Genomic DNA, 17,305 nt, shown 5'->3' on the forward strand with positions numbered 1-17,305 from the left:
CATTATAAAAGATAAGCCGTTTTTGACTCTCGGCTGAAAAAGCCGCGCGGCTGGTTGCATTTTTGACTCAAGCTATTTATTACTAAATGCATATTTTGAGAGTAAAATGGTTATTAACCGGTGTCTGCGATGTCTATTTGGCCATAAAAAGGTATTAGTTGACATATTGAGATCATCCTTTATTGGCTCTTTAACACTAGCAGCAGGCCTGAGACCTTAGCTTTTGAACATGGCTATGAAAACTAAAATTGTAGAAGAATTTCTTCTCAAGAAAAATATTTCTAGTGACATAAACTACCAAGACTCAAGAAAGACCTCATAAAAAACGACAAGTTTTAAAAAGGGTCACTTATGAGTTGTGAATAAAAAACTTTTGAAGAATAGAAAAACAAAGTATGCCAGTCATGCCTTATTAAAGGAACATTACAGAACAAATTTGTCTAAGGTCGCATATGCACATAAAATTTACACGTTCTAATGAGGATGATAGTAATAAGGATCCCTAAATATTTCTGTCTGAAATGGCATATTTTTATGAGAAATAAATAAAACTAATTTCCTATTTGGGTTTTTCGCTCGGTGAGCATTTTATTACAATTTTTTTATCGATATCATGCAAAAGGTGTTATCATTTTTTTCACTAATTTCTCGTGACCCAGATGGCCGATCGATATCAAACTTCTTCAGGTTTGTCAATTTATGTATATAGTGATTACACTGTCAGCAACTACCTTGTTACCAAAAACCAATTCTGTAAGGTGCCTTAAAGTGATGAATTTCTTCATGTAGCAATTTGGTGTTCATAATCTATCAACAGGATAGTCAAATTTGCAAATATTCTTAATCAATCGTCATTTTTTCGCTGCTTCATGAGCTGTAGGTCAACAAACTGTACTAAAGTATGTCTAATTTTGTATGCAGACCATTGCCTTCAGTGTGACGTTCCAGCCAGGTATGGAGCTTCCAGCATCTAGCGATAAGACACAAGTTGATGAACTTATACCGCTGTGTAAATGTAACTCACATAGACACGCTGTGCAGGGAGAACTAATGGCTCGCAAAGCTGGCATCTATACATTACTCTTCGACAATAGCTTCTCCAGGTATGACACAGGTTTCATTTTTGTTTAAAGCTAGGGTCATTCTTTGACAATAGCTTCTCCAGGTATGACACAGGTTTCATTGTTGTTCAAAGCTAGGGTCCTACTTTGACAATAGCTTCTCCAGGTATGACACAGGTTTCATTGTTGTTCAAAGCTAAGTTCATTCTTTGACAATAGCTTCTCCAGGTATGACACAGGTTTCATTGTTGTTCAAAGCTAGGTTCATTCTTTGACAATAGCTTCTCCAGGTATGACACAGGTTTCATTGTTGTTCAAAGCTAGGGTCATTCTTTGACAATAGCTTCTCCAGGTGTGCGACAGGTTTCATTGTTGTTCAAAGCTAGGGTCATTCTTTGACAATAGCTTCTCCAGGTATGACACAGGTTTCATTGTTGTTCAAAGCTAGGGTCATTCTTTGACAATAGCTTCTCCAGGTATGACACAGGTTTCATTGTTGTTCAAAGCTAGGGTCATACTTTGACAATAGCTTCTCCAGGGCCCAATTTCATGGCGCTGCTTAACGGCAAGCAAAACTGCGTGCTTACTGTAGCAGACAAATTTGCTTAAGCCTTCGCGTATTTCACAGGTTAGCAGAAAAAAATTTCGGCCATATTGCGTGTTTACCTTGAAATTATTTAAAGTTGCTCTTACCTTTACTGTTATTGCACAAGAACTAAATAGGGACCATGGCTCCCAGTCCCACTTCCATAGTCACTTACTTTACCGGGTTTTTCCAACAAATTATACACTTAAAAAGACGTATCTGAATTTTTTTTTTTTAGAAGTTTACAAAAATCTGGCACTAGGTATTGATGGAGGGGTCGTAGCTACCAAATCAATCATAGTTGGCTTGGCTTGTCCCCTTTAATGCATTTGATATAGTATTTGCTGATAGGAAATGCCACTTTTAACGTAATCAGTTAGTCTTGAAAGGCAGTGGACACTATTGGTAATTAATCAAAATAATTATCATAAAACTTTCATGATTCGGAGTAATGGGGAGAGGTTGATGGTATCAAACATTGTGATAAACAGATTCCTCTAAAGTGACGTAGATTTCGAGAAAGAAGTAATTTTCCACGAATTTGAATTCGAGACCTCAAGTGCAGAATTTGAGGTCTCAAAATCAAGCATATGAAAGCACACAACTTCGTGTGACAAGGGTGTTTTTTCTTTCATTGTTATCTCGCAACTTCGTCGACCGATTGAGCTCAAACTTTCAAACTGTGAAGACTAGTCTTTGACAATTACCAATAGTGTCCACTGTCTTTAAGTGCTACCACTATCTTCCTTGTTTAGAAAGATGGTAATAGAAGGAAGCTTAATGCAAAATTATTTTGTCTGAAATGCCCCACTGATTATAAATCAATCCAAACATTTTATTTTGAGGCGTGATTCAAGAAGAATCGTTTTTTAAATTTCTGAGCATTGTTGTCCGGTCACAAATGATGCGGCCAGAGATGTGGTTGGTTCCCACTGTCACCTTGCTTAATGCGATGTTCAGGTGAACAAATTGTGATTTTTCTTTTTTGGTTTCTCTTCAAGTATTGTATTTATCTTAAACTTTCACATTTAACTTTATTATCTTGCCTATAAATCAGCATTACACTGACAAAAAGCAATCAATAACCCCACCTTTAAAGGAACACGTTGCCTTGGATCGGACGAGTTGGTCAAAACAAAAGCGTTTGTAACCGTTTTTTTTAAAATGCATATGGTTGGAAAGATGTTTTAAAAGTAGAATACAATGATCCACACAAGTTTGCCTCGAAATTGCATGGTTTTCCTTCTACTGTGCAAACTAACATGGTCGGCCATTTATGGGAGTCAAAATTTTGACCCCCATAAATGGCCGACGTGTTAGTCGACGAGGTAAAAGGAAAACCACGCAATTTCGAGGCATGTTTGTGTGGATCATTGTATTCTACTTTTACAACATCTTTCTACCAATATGCATTTTATAAAAAACGGTTACAAACGCTTTTCAAAGACCAACTCGACCGATCCAAGGCAACGTGTTCCTTTAATGTCCGAGGGATTATTTGCCAAAGTAAAAGAAGCCAATAGTATTACTGTTGAGTTTTTTTTTTTCACTCTTTTATTATACAAACATGTTCTGTACAAAATACTTTTTCAGATTCACTCAGAAAACGGTCAAGTACAGTCTTCAAGTGAAACGACCCGAAGCAGCGTACTAATTTACTAACGAAGTCATCCAACCAACCAGCCAATCAGTCTAAGGAATACAGGCCAAAGCAGTCTAGTGGCCAATCTTGACAACCCAAGGCTTAGGCAGCCTGCTAGCCAATCATGAAAGGTCTACAAAAAGAACAATACAAAGTAGTTGGTCAGCCAATCATGACAACCCAATTCAACCTGCCAGCCAATCATGAGAGGTCTAAGGGATACAGCCCAAATCAGTCTAGTGGCCAATCATGACAATCCAATTCAACCTGCAAGAGAACATACAAAGTAGTTGGTCAGCCAATCATGACAATCCAAGGCAGCCTACTAGCCAATCATGAGAGGTCTAAAAAAAGAACAATACAAAGTAGTTGGTCAGCCAATCATGACAACCCAATTCAACCTGCCAGCCAATCATAAGAGGTGTAAGGATTACAGGCCAAAGCGGTCTAGTGGCCAATCATGGCAATCCAACATACAAAGTAGTTGGTTAGCCAATCATGACAACCCAAGGCAGCCTGCTAGCCAATCATGAGAGGTCTTCAAAGAGAACAATACAAAGTAGTCGGTCATCCAATCATGACGACCCAAGGCAGCCTGCTAGCCAATCATGAGAGGTCTACTAATAACTAAACAACACAAAGCAGTTGCTCAGCCACTCACAACAGGTCTACAAAGCAAACAACCTCAAACAATCTGTAAAGCAGTCTGTGCGAGGAACGAGCTGGAGCATCATATTCAAAGTCTACTGTTACCAGGCACAGATATGGCCAGATTTCAGGCAGTGACAAAAAACACCATAATAGTTCAAGTGACTAAACCTCTATTAAGGAAATACTCAGAGAATTATAGAACGAACATTTTGTACTCAAAGCACCCAGTCTAGGTGTAGATTCAAGATTAATTGCAGACCTGCCAACCTGTACGCATTTTGCGTACCATGTACGCATTTTCACCCCTGAGTACGGTGGTACGCGATATTCTGCTGAACGTATGCAAAAAGCTAAATCTATATCGCGGTGTTTTAAAACTGCAGCACGAACGGACAATTTTTTTCTCAATTTAATCAACTGTTATTCGTTCGACCCCAAGTGCAAAAACAACAGATCAAAAACACCCCACACACCCCACATCTGAGTGATCATTATGCGCTTCGATAAAAAAGAGGTTGTGCTTAGAATTATTTTTTAAATTTTTACTCCCGCTGGAAAACTAATAAACCAATGCGTAACAGAAGGGGTGGGAATGGCGCATACCAGTTCGGTCAACCTGGTATAGTACATGTACAGCTTTATGAATAGATGTACATGTACGTGCACACATGTACGTGCACACAATGCACGTGTACACAATGCACGTGTTCGAATTCGTTCGGCGTTGCCGTGTGTTTATGCAACATGGACATGATGGACGCCGATCGAAGGCGAAGTGTCAGTGATGGGGGAAAAAGTACTCCTCCACCCGGAAAAAAAAGAATGCATGCTCCAAAGAAGTTTCTTCCTCAACATGGAAAATAATGCATTTTGCATTCGGCAGTGCACACACTTTGACATTTAGACATCTCAAAGAGCGGCAGCAGTTGAGGTCAGGAGGTAGCATTCATGTTATTATTTACGTCACGATTTTTTCCCAACTCCCGAGAATTTGGGGAGAATAATGGGAATTTGATGGCCTGTAATCTTTGTATAAGCCTGATAAGGGAAATAAATGATGAATTGAAGCATGCCTGAATTGAAGTGGAACTGGAAAACTCTACGGTGGGCTTTCGTTTGTCCGTTTACTGGGCAACCAAAGATGGATACCAAGTTATAATATTTGCATTCCGAGTTTAAGTTACTAATAATGTAGGAACATTGTTCAACAGACCTTGTCAATGAAATTAATATATGTTATGGATCAGAAATGTGTCAAAATGGGCTCACCGCCCGTAGGGAAACCGTTGGCCAATTTTTTTGTGATATAAAAAAATAAAAAATAAAAACTAGTTTGCCCCTTCACTCCTTCAGTTTTAAATCCTTGATCTAGGCATTTGGAACATGGTTCCAGCAGTCAACTGGTTATTTCTTTTTCATTTTTTTTCAGACTGTTAAGGTCACGAGCACAAAAAGTCAGAAAAGGCCACATCAACCACCCCTAAAATAACCACTGATATCATGATACAAATTTTGTTTTATGAAGTAGCCTGTATTTTGTGTGAATATGATATATAATTACATTAAATGAATGGTTCATCTAAAATGAAGTGGTCCATGGCTAAAGTGACTGACCGTAAGCATTGTGCCATATGCCGTTGTGCACTGGGCGATCATGTTTATGTCGCTGCGATAATGTGGTTCTCAAAAGCAAATTACAAGGTTGGCAGGTCTGTAATTGGAATGAACTTAAAGTATCAGCTACGTGTAGCTAAACCAACATGTGCAATATTTAATTTATGTTTGATGACCTGAAGCAGTGTACAGTGTATTGGTACTAGCCAATCAACAGCATCTACTCACATCTTTAATTTTAAAGCAAGATATTACAGATTAGTTTCAGTAAACCTTTTTATATCGGGATTTTTGCATCAAACCAGAGTTTCTCTAGCAAGCATTATTTAAAAATGGATACAAAGATTTACAACGACAGTGCCTTTTAAGTGTAAACAAGGTGATTATGCTATGTGAAGCCAAGTTTGAAGACATTGGACACTATTGGTAATTGTCAAAGACCAGTCTTTTTACTTGGTGTATCTCAACATATGCATTAAATAACAAACCTGTGAAAATTTTAGCTTGATTGGTCGTCGGAGTTGCGAGGTAACTATGAAAGAAGAAAAAACACCATCGTTACACGGATTTGTGTGCTTTTAGATGCTGGATTTCAAGACCTCAAATTCTAAACTTGAGGTCTCAAAATCAAATTCCTGCAAAAATTACTCATCTCTCGAAAACATCACTTCAGAGGGAGCTGTTTCTCACAATGTTTTATACCATCAACCTCTCCCCATTACTCGTTACCAAGTGAGGTTTTATGGTAAAAATTATTTTGAGTAGTTACCAATAGTGTCCACTGTCTGTAAAGGTCATACAAAGCTGTCAACAACTTGTATGGGGTACTACATCTTCTCGGAGTACTACAGTCTCCTGAGGATGACTAGAGCTAGCTAGTCTAAATGTTGAGACCAATCCAAGAACTGACGCCGCGGTAGTGCAGTTAACTACGATCCTATAAGTAGTAGTCCCATTCAGTTTCCTTTACCTTCTGCCCAAGTAGTAGTTAAAAGGCAGGACAGTTGTTTTCAGAACTGAGAAGTCTCCCGAATATCCGATAAATCTACTCCACGGTAGTAGAATCAAGAGAAACAGTTCTCCAAGAACAAACTCTACTTGGCAAGTAGATACATGGTGTTACCGCAAACCAAATATATATTGATACCTCGCCATGTAATGCCTCAAATTGTATATACATCTTACCTTTGCATGTACTTTATTGTTTTTTAATCATGAAATGTCTGTGTGTGTGTTCCCAGTTTTCTAAACCTGTGTCATTCAATTTTAGATGAATTGGTGTGTTTGGAGATTTCATAATGTTCTCAAAGCTTGCCATTGCCATTCATTTGTAGTGATTTACTCAGATAATGTACATAATGCTCAGCGATGCTATTGGCTTTCATATTAAGTTTGCTTGATTGTTTCATTTCCCTCATCCAGTGGCACTGAGAATTCATAGTAAGAATTATCAGTTCCACTGAATGATGTTTCTTACTGATTTTTTCTTTCTTTCAGTGGAAGCATTACCATCTTAATGATATTTTACGTGTATCTGTATATCTTTTTTAAGATTTGATTGTTTGATCATGTTTTAACTTCATTTGCATGTGGTACACTAAAAGTGACAAAGTACTGTTATTGAATCACAGAAAGTGTCAAATGACATTCAAATTTATTAACATGATTAAAGGTAATCTTTTTGATAATTATTGAAAATTGCTTGTTAAATTTTTTGTTTTGTTGGTTATAATTTTTTGTTTTACCTATACACAGATAGTGTATACACTGTATACTGAGAACTTTCCCCGAGTCATGTGAATTTATTGTCCAATGGGGAGACAAATGAATAACATTTATTACGTGTTAAAGCCATTGGACCCTTTCGGCAAACAGTGTTGTCCAAGGCCCACACTTTGTGTACCACAACTTCTATATCAAATAACAAACCTGTGAAAATGTAGGCTCAATCGGTCATCGGAGTCGGGAGAAAACAACGGAAAACCCACCCTTGTTTCCGCGCGTTTTGCCGTGTCATGACATGTGTTTAAAATGAATCCGTAATTCTCATTGAGAATTTCTATTGTTTTGCTGTTTTCTCAAAAAGTAAAGCATTTAATGGAATAATATTTCAAGAGAAGTCTTTCACCATTGCCTTCTGTAAACCCTGTGAGTTATTTGTAAATCTGTGAACTTTTTTTCTTAACCGAAAGGGTCCAATGGCTTTAAGCTCTGCAATAACTCAAAAACATAATGTAAATATATTTGTTGACAAATGTAACCTTATTAAGGAAAGAACGCAATAAATATCTTTATTAACAGTGGATGTAGTACCAGGAAACACAGAAACAAGACTGTGATTTGTGTGGCAAGGTGTTGAACCCCTATTATTTCACATGATAGGCCTACAACGCTAGCCAGCTTTCAGTCAAAGTTTGAAAATACGATCTTGATTGTTGCTGGTGACTTCAATCTTGCATTGCAGACATTGACTGGACCAACCGATCTGTTGGACCTACGCTGTGGAGTCGGCAAAATGTTGCTGGATGTATGCAATGATTTTTTTTCCCTGGACCAAAGAGGCCTCAAGAATTTTTGAAGCTGCACAGAACATTATTTTTGGACCTAGAATCCCGGCCAAAATGCTTAGGCCACCCTTTTCCTGACGTTATATCAGTTGCCTGTGCACTTCCCAATCACATGCAAAACATGTCCACCGCCCCGCCCCCATTGAGTGGGGCCCCGCTCAATGTTGACCGTAACTCAGAACACAGTCGGCAAATGGAACCAACATTGAAAGGGGCCGGGGGGGGCAACGAGATATGGCAGGGATTGTAGTCCCCCAACCCACCCTAATTACATATATATATAAAAATGATATGTGGTTCCAGAGGTATCAGCGATCATGAAGTGCCATAATCTTAAACCCAAACTCAACAAAAAAAGTTCCTAGAAAGCCATGGGAAAGCCAACATGGAGAATTCAAGAGCTGTCATGTCATGACTTGCTTCCGGGAAAGTTTTCTCAATAGTGACCCAGATTCCCGCAACATGCAAACCAATTGGAACATGTTCAAAGAAAAGATCAGTGAACTCGTGGAAAAGCACATTCCCTCCAGAACATCTTGTGCCAGTCATACAAATCCCTGGATTACGAGAGAAGTGAGGCTTATGACCGGTGTCAGCTGCAATTGTGTCCGTCATGCAATACTGTCCCCTCCGGACACTAATTTTATGCAATCGTGGCCGGGGCTGTGCAAAAACCGCCCGATGGGCTTTGCCCATGTCATTCACGACATGCACTTAAATTGGCTTATAAAAAAATGGCGAACGTGTTCCGTCGACCAAGGGCGTTTAATTTACTGCAAGGACGGTTTTGCACGAGGGCGGACAAAAATGCATATGCAATTGTGTCCGGGCGGACATAACTGCATTATGCAGCAGCGTCCGGGCGGACATGGTTGCATATGCAAAACCGTCAGGATAGTGTTGCAACGAGGACATATTGCATGCGACACACCGGAAAGAAACAGCGCTGAACGCGACTCCCCGACAACCATGTAAGCACTGCTGAGATAGCTTCGAAGAGGAAGAAGCAGCGCCAAAAATAAGCGCCTTTCAAAATAACATGATTGATGAAAGATAAATCAGATAAATCCTTCTGGAAGTCCAAGAAACTGGTCTCCACCATTGTCTCATCACTAAAAGATGGCTCCAAAGTTGTGTTTGGCAGCCGTGAAAAAGCTTCCTCGTTTAAACAACCACTTATTCAGGTTCGTATCCATTATTATTTCTGCATAGTCAATTTGACGGCGGTTCATCCCAATTATCACCAGCTTCTCAAGGATTAATCCATCAAGAAGTTTTGGGGGATGCGGCAAATCTAGAAGGAACGTGCGAACGCGAAGCCTTATATGGCGTGGGGTCCGGGCCTGTTCAAGGGGCGGGGAGCGTGACCGAGGAAATGTTTAAGATGCTCTGCTGTTGTGCAATCTTCGGCCATAACAGGCACAATATACAGAACCCTTTTAAATGTGAAGCAGTATAACTTTTAGGGCAAACAGCACCTTCAGGTGCTGCATCTGTCAAGGAGTGAGCATGCAAACGAATGTGAAGCCTTCGAGGACGTCGCCCCGCCGCAGAAATCTTACACTATGATGCCATCATGCAGAACACATAGTTTTTTAGGACATTACTATTGATATTGTGTCCCCCACCCTTCAAAACATTTGGGGGCGGGGTCGACACGGGGAAGCCATTCGGTGCACTATCAATCAGAGCCGCGCCGCAGCCGCCCCTTGGAAAACGCCCTCCATTGGCAGCAGGTGTAACGTTATTTTACAGCTCGGTCTCGACCGAGACGTCGGTTAGCTCTACATTGTGCTGATTGTACTACGGTATACTGACTACAATTACTAGCAAGGCAGTCATTCAGTGTGTACTTTGTTGGTGTTTACGAGCATACGGTTACAGCCGGTTTTAAAGCAAGAAACGGAACAAAATGGTTGAATTTAAAGATCCGAATTCCCCCGTCGAGGAAGGGTTCGACAACCGTGTATTTATTATTCCTGCTATCGTCATAATATCCCTCGTGGGTGAGTTAGTTGCCAGTCTGTGGCTGGCTGTGTGTCACATTATTTATACACTAATTTTTTTTTATATCGTATAATAGACGATATTATTATTATCACTATTTTTGAAAAATATGGGGGCTGGTCATCTCGCCACCTAGCAAGCTCGTCACCAACAAAGTCGCCCCCTGCAAAGTTGCCCCCTTAACCGGCTCGCCCGAGTTGTTACAAAGTCGCCTTCTGACAATGTCGCCCCGAAACAATGTCGCCCCTTAGCAAAGTCGCCCCCTGACAATGTCGCCCCCAGCCACTGTCGCCCCCTAGCAAGTCGCCCCCAGAAAATAGTTTAGGGTTAGGGTTAGGGTTAGACCTTCCACAAGCACATAACTTCATACATAATTTTTTCTGAAAATGTTTTTACCATAATTGTAGCCTTAATTATTTTCCGAACATTATCTAGGGGCGACTTTGCTAGGGCGCGATGGCTAGAGGCGACATTGTCAGGGGGCGACTTTGCTAGGGGGCGACATTGTTCGGGGGCGACATTGCCATGGGGCGACTTTGTTTCAACCCGGGGCGAGCCGGGTAGGGGGCGACTTTGCAGGGGGCGACTTTGTTGGTGGCGAGCTTGTTAGGTGGCGAGATGACCAGCATTCAAAAATACATGACGCTAAAAATCCACCGCAGAAAAATATATGCCGCCATACAGTGTGCACCTGTTGAGTGGCTTGTTGCAGGTAAGATTTGAGTTATGAAGCTGTGAAAATTTTCCGCCTCAGAAATGTACCCTGATGTCCTGGAGTCACTGCAGTACAATAAGAAAGTGTAAGGCTGCCAGGGCTAAATCTCAGTTGTGCTTTAACTTACTACAGAAAATAAACAATTAATCTATTCATTATTCAACATTAAATTTTTTGCAGCATTTGTTGTCTACAGACTAGCAACGAGTGTAAGAGGCAGAGAAATGGCGAGAAAAGAAAAGAAGATGCGAAAAATGGAGAAGAGGCTGAGATGACCCCAACCCACTTTCAACCGAACCCCTCCTTGAAAAGGCCAAATCATGCAGTGCTTTACAACATAATACTGTTTCATCAGGCTCTCAATTATCATTGCTATACTAAATTTGCTGCATTTAGTATTGTTCCTCATTTGTGATTGTGTGTTTGGACACTGTGTGTTATGTTAACTGCTGAATAGACAATGTGACAGGACCAGTATAAGGGGACATTACAAGAGATCAGTGCCACAGTATAATCAAGCAAAACACAACCCTTCACCCTCTCATGGGTCTTGGCGGATGCCCAATAATGAGTCTTCATAATGATTCTAGAATGATCTAAAAGTTGGATACAAAGTGGATCAGCTTTTAATGGCACAATCTAAGTGACTGCTTCATGTATTGTATTCTTCAGGTGCAAGTGAACTCAATTAACCTGCCATGATATCTGGATGTGAAATTTCTTAGCTGAATATGTCATGGATAACTACAGGATAGGTCCGCCTAGATTACATGGATGCTTTGTTTTGGTGTTTGACAAGTACTGTTAAAGTGAGCGTATACGCCTTGTCTTTCAATTTACAGTTTACAATTAAGTTTTAACTTGAACATGTATTGGCAAATACCCTTTTATTACTCATAGTAATAATAAGGATATATATTTAGTAATACACAGTATAAATTCATATAATATGTGCTCAAAGTGCTCACATAAAGGTTTGAATGCCTATACGATATGATACTTTTCATTAGACGTAGCGTTGCTCAAGGCAGTCAAATTATTCACTCCGAAAAAAGACCGCCGCTGTATAAAAACTCGCCCATATTCACTGTGCGTAACATCGCACGACACGATGCCCCCTGTACACTATCCGCATGCGTCGGCCGTTAGGCCGGCCTGACGGCCTCCGCATGCGGTTAGTGGTACCAGTGCGGATGACTTGTGTGCACAGTAGTCGTACGTTGTGACAGTGTGTATACGGGTGGGTCATGCGGTGTGATTACACGCACCACGCACAGGGTATACGGGTGGGTTTACAGCGGCATCTTTTCGGAGCGAATAATGCGACTGCTTTGAGCAAGACTACATTAGCAGGGACTTGGATATACATGTACAACCTTTGAAGAATTCAAATTTCACAAGTAAACTCACAATGAATGAATTAAAAAGGACAGATTTGCCACCATCCACAACATTGGATAATCTAACAGGGAAGGTACACGTTTGGTAATTGTCAAAGACCAGTCTTCTCATTCAGTGTATCCCATCAGAGGCATAAAATAACAAACCTGTGAAAATTTGGGCTCAATCGGTCATTGAAGTTGCGAGAACATGAAAGAAAAAACACCCTTGTTGGACGAATTTGTTTGCTTTCAGATAGGAATAAAAGACTTCTAAGCTAAAAGTCCTTATTTTAGTGAGAAATTACCTCTTTCTCAAAAACTACATTACTTCACAGGGCGGTCGTTTCCCACAATGTTTTATACTATCAACATCTCCCTAATGCTCGTTACCAAGTCAGTTTTTATAGTTAATATTTGTTTTGAGTAATTACCAAACGCGTACCTTCCCTTTAAACTTATTCGTTGGTGCTACTCTCACACTCTAGGGAGAATATGCTAGCGAATGTGCTTACGAATGGAAATATTTGACAATCGCCACAAATTCACTACGTTCACAAGTCATTCTCCACCTCCTTACGAAGATCGGTCACTTTATGCTGCTCTCACACGGCGAATTTGCTAGCGAATATAATATCGGAAGGACATATTTGACAATCGCTCAAACTTCGCAGCAATGATTCGCCGTGTCTTCGTAACCGTTGGTAACAAATTCGGAACGTTCACAAATTATTCTCCACCTCCTTACGTCGATCGCTCAATGTACAAACCGGTTTGTTAATTTCAGCGAATGTTGCGAAGACGGTCATTCGGCGTGATTTTCGTAAGCATTGGAAACGTTGGTAATGCGTGCGTAAGCGTTTGCAACGTTCGTAAAGGCATTGGCAAGCGTTGGTAAGCATTCGTAATATACTCGGGGGACGATCGAGGGGTGAGACCGAGATGAAAATATTCACTATCCAACCGCCATTTTGGACGAATTCTACGCGCAGTTCAAATATTATTCATGTTCGCAAGAACATTCGCCATTCTGTGAGAGCCGCAATACGACGCGCTTCCGTACATTCAGCGAACGTTGTGAAGACGGTAATTCGCCATCGACTTGCGTAAGCATTTGGTAAGCCATTGGTACTGTTTGTAAAGCATGCGTATTATGCGTAAGATATTGGTAAGGAGAGATTTAAGAAGAATGACCGAGAAGATATTTACTATCAAATCGCAACTTTGGGGTGAATTCTTCGCGAGGTTCAAACATTCATATTCGCAACATATTCGCCCAAGTGTGAGAGTAGCATAAGATCTGGGACTGAAAATATCTCAACGATTTGTCGAACAAGTCATCAAATGGAAATAATGGACATAGCAGTTGTATCTACCAACGTTTAACACCTGGGCCTTTATCACTATCATTATAACCCATCTCGGTTCCTGAGAAGTATGCAGCATGTGAGGAAACAAAATCAATCAAATTATGAATAATTTCTGCCCTCAAAGATACTCATTAAGTCTACTTGGTAATCTGGGAAGAATGATCATTACGGCACTTTGCTTTAGACATTGTAACTAAAATCTTAGTCGCTCACCCCAACATTAAATTTAAAGAAACGTTTAACGATTTACATAAGAGAGCACTCACAATGAATTCAATCAAACAAAAGCACAGATTCGAACTTTAACTTTGTGTGATGGTCACATTGATTTGAACGTGTGTCCTTGCAGTTTTCGCCCTCTAGTGTTTTCTTTTGTAATATTATGCATTCAATGAGAGAGCCAAGGTGCTAGAATTATTCACTTAGAATTACCACGTAATTACTTTTATTTATTGGGTAGTAACGTATGTTGAAGTATTATTATTACACATGTAAAGTTTTTTTGTGTGTGAACACATTGAAGAAGAAAACACATTAGATCATTTTAAATCTTTTGAAATTGTGAATATAGTGTACTTTGTATGCGTAAATGTATTTTGAAGATAACGTAATATTTTATAAATATCTCACCTTGGTGTTTCGTTTTTTAGTTGATTTTAAAACAAATTATATATTTTGCAGATCAGGTTACGAAACTACATGTAAATGTAATAATAGTACTACTCTAATTGTTATGTAAGAAATTGTGATTTAAAATGTGTGTAGTTTGTAATGGGTATTATTTAGTTTTTAATTTTGATGGAATGGTTGATGTAGTGACAGGATTGTACTTACATTTAGAAAAGGTCAATAGTAATTGATTATGCAAGTCCTGGATTCAGAACGATGTCCAAACGTGATAGGATGTTTACAATGAATGTAGCACTGTAATGAATGGTATCTTATACTTTCATTAGGCTTGTTCCCTAGTTCAACGTAGTGATTTGTGACCCTGCACTATGTGAACGTCTTAGGTGATAGAGTTACAGTGGAATGGGTCAATGACACATTGCATCTAAACATTACAATAGTAAATTAAAATAATTGCCACACCGGTTCTACGTTTGACCACTGCTTTGTCAAAATAAAACAATACGAACATGTTTGTTCCTATAACAATGATACCTTATGTTCATTATTTAAATTCTTTCCATTTTACATTGATTAATTAATATAGCAAGAAAATATAGAATAATATTATGTTCTAGTTGGAATACTCTCATGAAAGTATTTTTTTCTGTAAATCAAGAGCCGAGCAATATTACTTGAGATTGTAGTGGGTTTCATATCACTGTTTGTATTTCGGTGTATTGTTTTTCCCCCCTCTTTTTCCCCTCAGGAGTTTTTGGACCCACTTTTTTCCAACCTTAAGAATTCAGCAGTTGATTTAATTACAATGAACCACTTATTAATGGCCACCTTTCACTTACAAGTGAGTCATTTAATAACACAGTCGATTGTCATAAAACCGGAATTCATCTTATACTATCAACCTCTCTCAATTACTTGTAATCAAGAAAGGTTTTCAGATCATAACTATTTTGAGTAATTACCGATAGTGTCCATTGCCTTAACGATCGAGCAATATAGGCATTCTGTAAAAGAAAATGAAATGGCGCGGCGAGATCGATGTGTACACCACTAGGAACAAGGTTGCAGCGCCATCACTTTTAATAAGTTTGCGATCAAAAACGTTCATTTGAACTTCAATGTTATCAGCTCAACATTGAAAAGAAAGAAAATGTGAACCAACACTCCCCAGTGTTTGGTGTTAACCATAGCATGAAGTGACATTTCGATTTCATTTACAAAGAACCTATTTGAATGTGCCGGTGCAAGATGCATTTTTTTTTGTGTTCGCCGTGCAAATACTGTCCGCTCTGGACACTTTTGCATATGCAATCGTGTCCGGGGCTATGCAAAACCCGTCCGGTGGACATGAACATGACTGTACATGTATGGTGTGCATGCACTGAACCTATACGTAAATGCAGCATGAATATTCACGTATTTTATGATTGCAGCGAATACCCAACAGCCGAACATTTCCCATGTCATTCATGACATGCACTTGGCTTGTAAAAAAAACGGCGAACGTGTTCCGTCGACCAAGAGCGTTTAATTTTTAGCAAGGACGGTTTTGCACGGGGCGGACACAACTGCAGATGCAAATGTGTCCGGGCGGACACAATTGCATTATGCAGCAGCGTCCGGGCGGACACGATTGCATATGCAAAACCGTCCTCCGGATAGTATTGCATAAATGGCATAATTGCATGCGACACCGACGTTGATAAACCCATGATAAGCCAGAGCTTATGCAAATAGTTTACTGTAAACAAAAACGTAGTAACAACTTAGAAATTCGGCAGTAATTGCCTATACACAACTAATTTCAGCGTCATTGTTAAAGACAGTGGACACTATTGGTAACTCGGTTGTACTTCCGGCGGCCGAATTTCAACGGTCATATACCGATCCCCTTTGCTGCACCTTTTTTTCGACGACACATAGACAAACCTCGCGGCAAAAAGTAAACCAGTCCGGAAATATGATGATCGAGACATCCGCAAGATGATGAATGAATCCAGACGAAGCGGGTGTCGCATGCAATGTCCTGCAACACTATCCGGAGGACATTATTGCATATGCAATATTTTCCGCCAGACGTTTTTGCATATGCAATCGTGTCCACCCGGACGCTGCTGCGTAATGCAATTGTGTCCGCCCGGACACATTTGCATATGCGGGTCCGCCCCGTGCAAAACCGTCCTTGCAGTAAATTAACCGCCCTTGGTCGACGGATTCTCCATTTTTTACGAGTTCATGCGTGTCATGAAAGACATGGGAAATTTTCGGCCGTTGGGTATTCGCTGCAATCATGAAATACGTGAATAATTCATGCTGCATACGTAGGTTCAGTGCATGCACGCTCGGACATACATGTCATGTACAGTCATGTACAGTCATGTACAGTCATGTATAGTCATGTACAGTCATGTACAGTCATGTACAGTCATGTACAGTCATGTACAGTCATGTACAGTCATGTACAGTCATGTACAGTCATGTACAGTCATGTACAATCATGTCCACCGGACGGTTTTTGCATAGCCCCGGCGCGATTGCAATGCAAAAGTGTCCGGAGCGGACAGTATTGCATGGCGGACACAATTGCATCTGACACCGGCCTAGCCTGTGTTATCGGCGGCGGGAAAAGGCGCCTCAAGCGACAACAATGTCCATTGGTCCCGGGGGACCCCCTACACGAAGTACCAAATTCGTTTCAGACCACGGGGCATACTTCGTATTTGCTTATCGCCGAATAATTCTGCGCTTATATTATTGCCCATCCCATCTGCCTTGTTTTTCCTTTGCATAAAAATGTCCACTGTCGATGTGCTTTTCAAATCAGACACACTTGGGAAAATGGCAATTCTATGCTATCACCGAAGTAAACATCTTCGGGGGCTAGAATCTCCTGCCACAGAGGTTCTCAATTTAGTGTGATGAATGAAAGAATATGATTTTTTTTTACAGGAAATACCTAGCATGAACTTCGCAGTTATGTAACCTTATATCTTCCAAACAAAAATTACACAATAGACTTTTCCTTTTGTTGATGAACAATTCTGGCTTGGTTGGCATGGGCGGCCGAATGGGGGTAATAAAAC

The 17,305-nt window shown here is 40.1% G+C and overlaps 1 protein-coding gene and 1 long non-coding RNA gene across 3 annotated transcripts in view; both read left to right on the forward strand.

Annotated features, from left to right (window-relative positions):
- The window catches only part of LOC139937060 (FYVE and coiled-coil domain-containing protein 1-like), a 38,086-nt gene extending 30,221 nt beyond the window's left edge, over positions 1-7,865 (forward strand). For both annotated transcript variants that reach the window (XM_071932041.1, XM_071932040.1), the window contains 2 exons: positions 922-1,103; positions 3,241-7,865. In XM_071932041.1, the coding sequence (XP_071788142.1) occupies positions 922-1,103; positions 3,241-3,301 (243 nt within the window). In that variant the 3' untranslated portion in view covers positions 3,302-7,865. The remainder of the gene's footprint in view (positions 1-921; positions 1,104-3,240) is intronic.
- Positions 7,866-9,979: 2,114 nt separating this feature from the next.
- LOC139937706 (uncharacterized) lies at positions 9,980-12,270 on the forward strand. Its single transcript, XR_011786080.1, has 2 exons — positions 9,980-10,127; positions 11,024-12,270. It is a non-coding gene; the product is annotated as an uncharacterized lncRNA (long non-coding RNA).
- The last annotated feature ends 5,035 nt before the right edge of the window (positions 12,271-17,305 follow it).

The sequence above is a fragment of the Asterias amurensis genome, chromosome 5, assembly GCF_032118995.1.
Source record: "Asterias amurensis chromosome 5, ASM3211899v1".
Classification (NCBI taxonomy): domain Eukaryota; kingdom Metazoa; phylum Echinodermata; class Asteroidea; order Forcipulatida; family Asteriidae; genus Asterias; species Asterias amurensis.